A 1,552-nucleotide genomic window follows, 5' to 3' on the forward strand; every position below is an offset into this window, starting at 1 on the left:
CCCACTGACACCTTCCCACTCCTCCCCCACTCCTCCTGCACTTTCCCTGCTCATTGTCTCCTCACAGGCAGAAGGGTCCTGACTCCCCTCAGGCAACAACCCCCCCCAGCAATTAATGGGGATACAGGTTAATTCCCCTTTGATCCCAGTGACCAGCCCCTGCCCCCGGCACTGACTCTGTGACTCTCTCCCCAGTGGACATGACTCTGGATCCAGACACAGCAAATCCCCAGCTCGTCCTGTCTGAGGATCGGAAACATGTGAGACTCGGAGACACACGCCAGGATCTGCCCAACAACCCTGAGAGATTTGATCCTTGTGTCTGTGTCCTGGGTGCTGAGAGGTTCGCGGGCGGGAGGCGTTACTGGGAGGTGGAGGTGGGAGACAAGCCTGAGTGGGCTCTGGGGGTTTGTAGGGAATCTGTGAGCAGGAAGGGGCAGGTCACAGCCACACCTGAGCATGGATACTGGGTCGTGTGGCTGAGGGAGGGGGAATACATGGCCTGCACCTCCCCCAGGACCCCCCTCCCTGTGAGCGTCAGGCCCAGCCGGGTGGGGATTTTCCTGGACTATGAGGCGGGCGAGGTCTCGTTTTACAATGTGACTGACACGTCCCATCTCTTCACTTTCACTGACACCTTCTCCGGGACGCTCCGCCCTTATTTCTATACTGGTCTCAACGCTGGGGGTACAAAGGCGGCTCCCCTCATAATCTGCCCGGTCCCAGTTCAGGCCAGAGGGAACCTCTGTCCCTGACAGTGACACACGCAGCACAGACTGTCCCCTCCCAGCGCTGCTGCTTTTCCTGCCCCCAGTGGTGGGGGCCAGTTACTGCTGGCAACTGGACTTTTTGTGCTGACCGGATGCTGCCAGTTTCCTGTTTCAACTGGAGGTTCCAGTCGAAAAGTAGACACCTGGCAACCCCCAGCCCTCACCTTTCCCTGCCCCCCCTCTGGAATGCAGGGCACATACGCCCACATCCTGTACTACACCTTTGAAAATTAATAGTTGAAATAAGGATAGAATTATTTAAGCAATATATTTAAATTAACTCACATAAGATTATATAATAATCTTTGAACTTCTGTCAGCATTAATTCATGGGATTTTTAACTTTCTAGCTACATATCATCAGTAATCAAGATATGACCCTTCCTTACTTTTGCTCACATCAATTAACAAAACACGATCCCCGACCTCAAATGCTATCTTCCTATAGATAGAAATCTCTTCTACAATCTCCATTTTTTAGTTTCTTTTTCTTTAGACATATTATTTGCAGGCAATGTACTGTCACTGTGCACTGTTGATTGCAATGTACTGCCGGGCTCTTCATGGTCTTCGTTATAAGGACACAACAAATGTAGTTTGATAAAGAAATAGAGAAGGGGTTGTATTCCTTTGCTGAATCATCACAAATTAACTTAATTGTATTAAAGACGCTGGCCCTTAATGACACATAACATGAAATTTGGTGAAGCTTTCTTGGGAAACCTTTCTTCTCGGCCATAAATCAGTTGAAAGGGTGATATTTTTGTTGTCATGTGAGGTTT

The 1,552-nt window shown here is 49.5% G+C and overlaps 1 protein-coding gene across 1 annotated transcript; it reads left to right on the forward strand.

Moving 5' to 3' along the window:
• The first annotated feature begins 200 nt into the window (after positions 1-200).
• On the forward strand, positions 201-755 carry LOC115271452 (E3 ubiquitin-protein ligase TRIM39-like). Its single transcript, XM_029913966.1, has one exon. It carries the CDS (start codon positions 201-203, stop codon positions 753-755), a length of 555 nt encoding a protein of 184 aa, XP_029769826.1.
• The last annotated feature ends 797 nt before the right edge of the window (positions 756-1,552 follow it).

Source organism: Terrapene carolina, unplaced genomic scaffold (genome assembly GCF_002925995.2).
Source record: "Terrapene carolina triunguis isolate 2854851 unplaced genomic scaffold, T_m_triunguis-2.0 Scaffold21237, whole genome shotgun sequence".
NCBI classification, from domain to species: domain Eukaryota; kingdom Metazoa; phylum Chordata; order Testudines; family Emydidae; genus Terrapene; species Terrapene triunguis.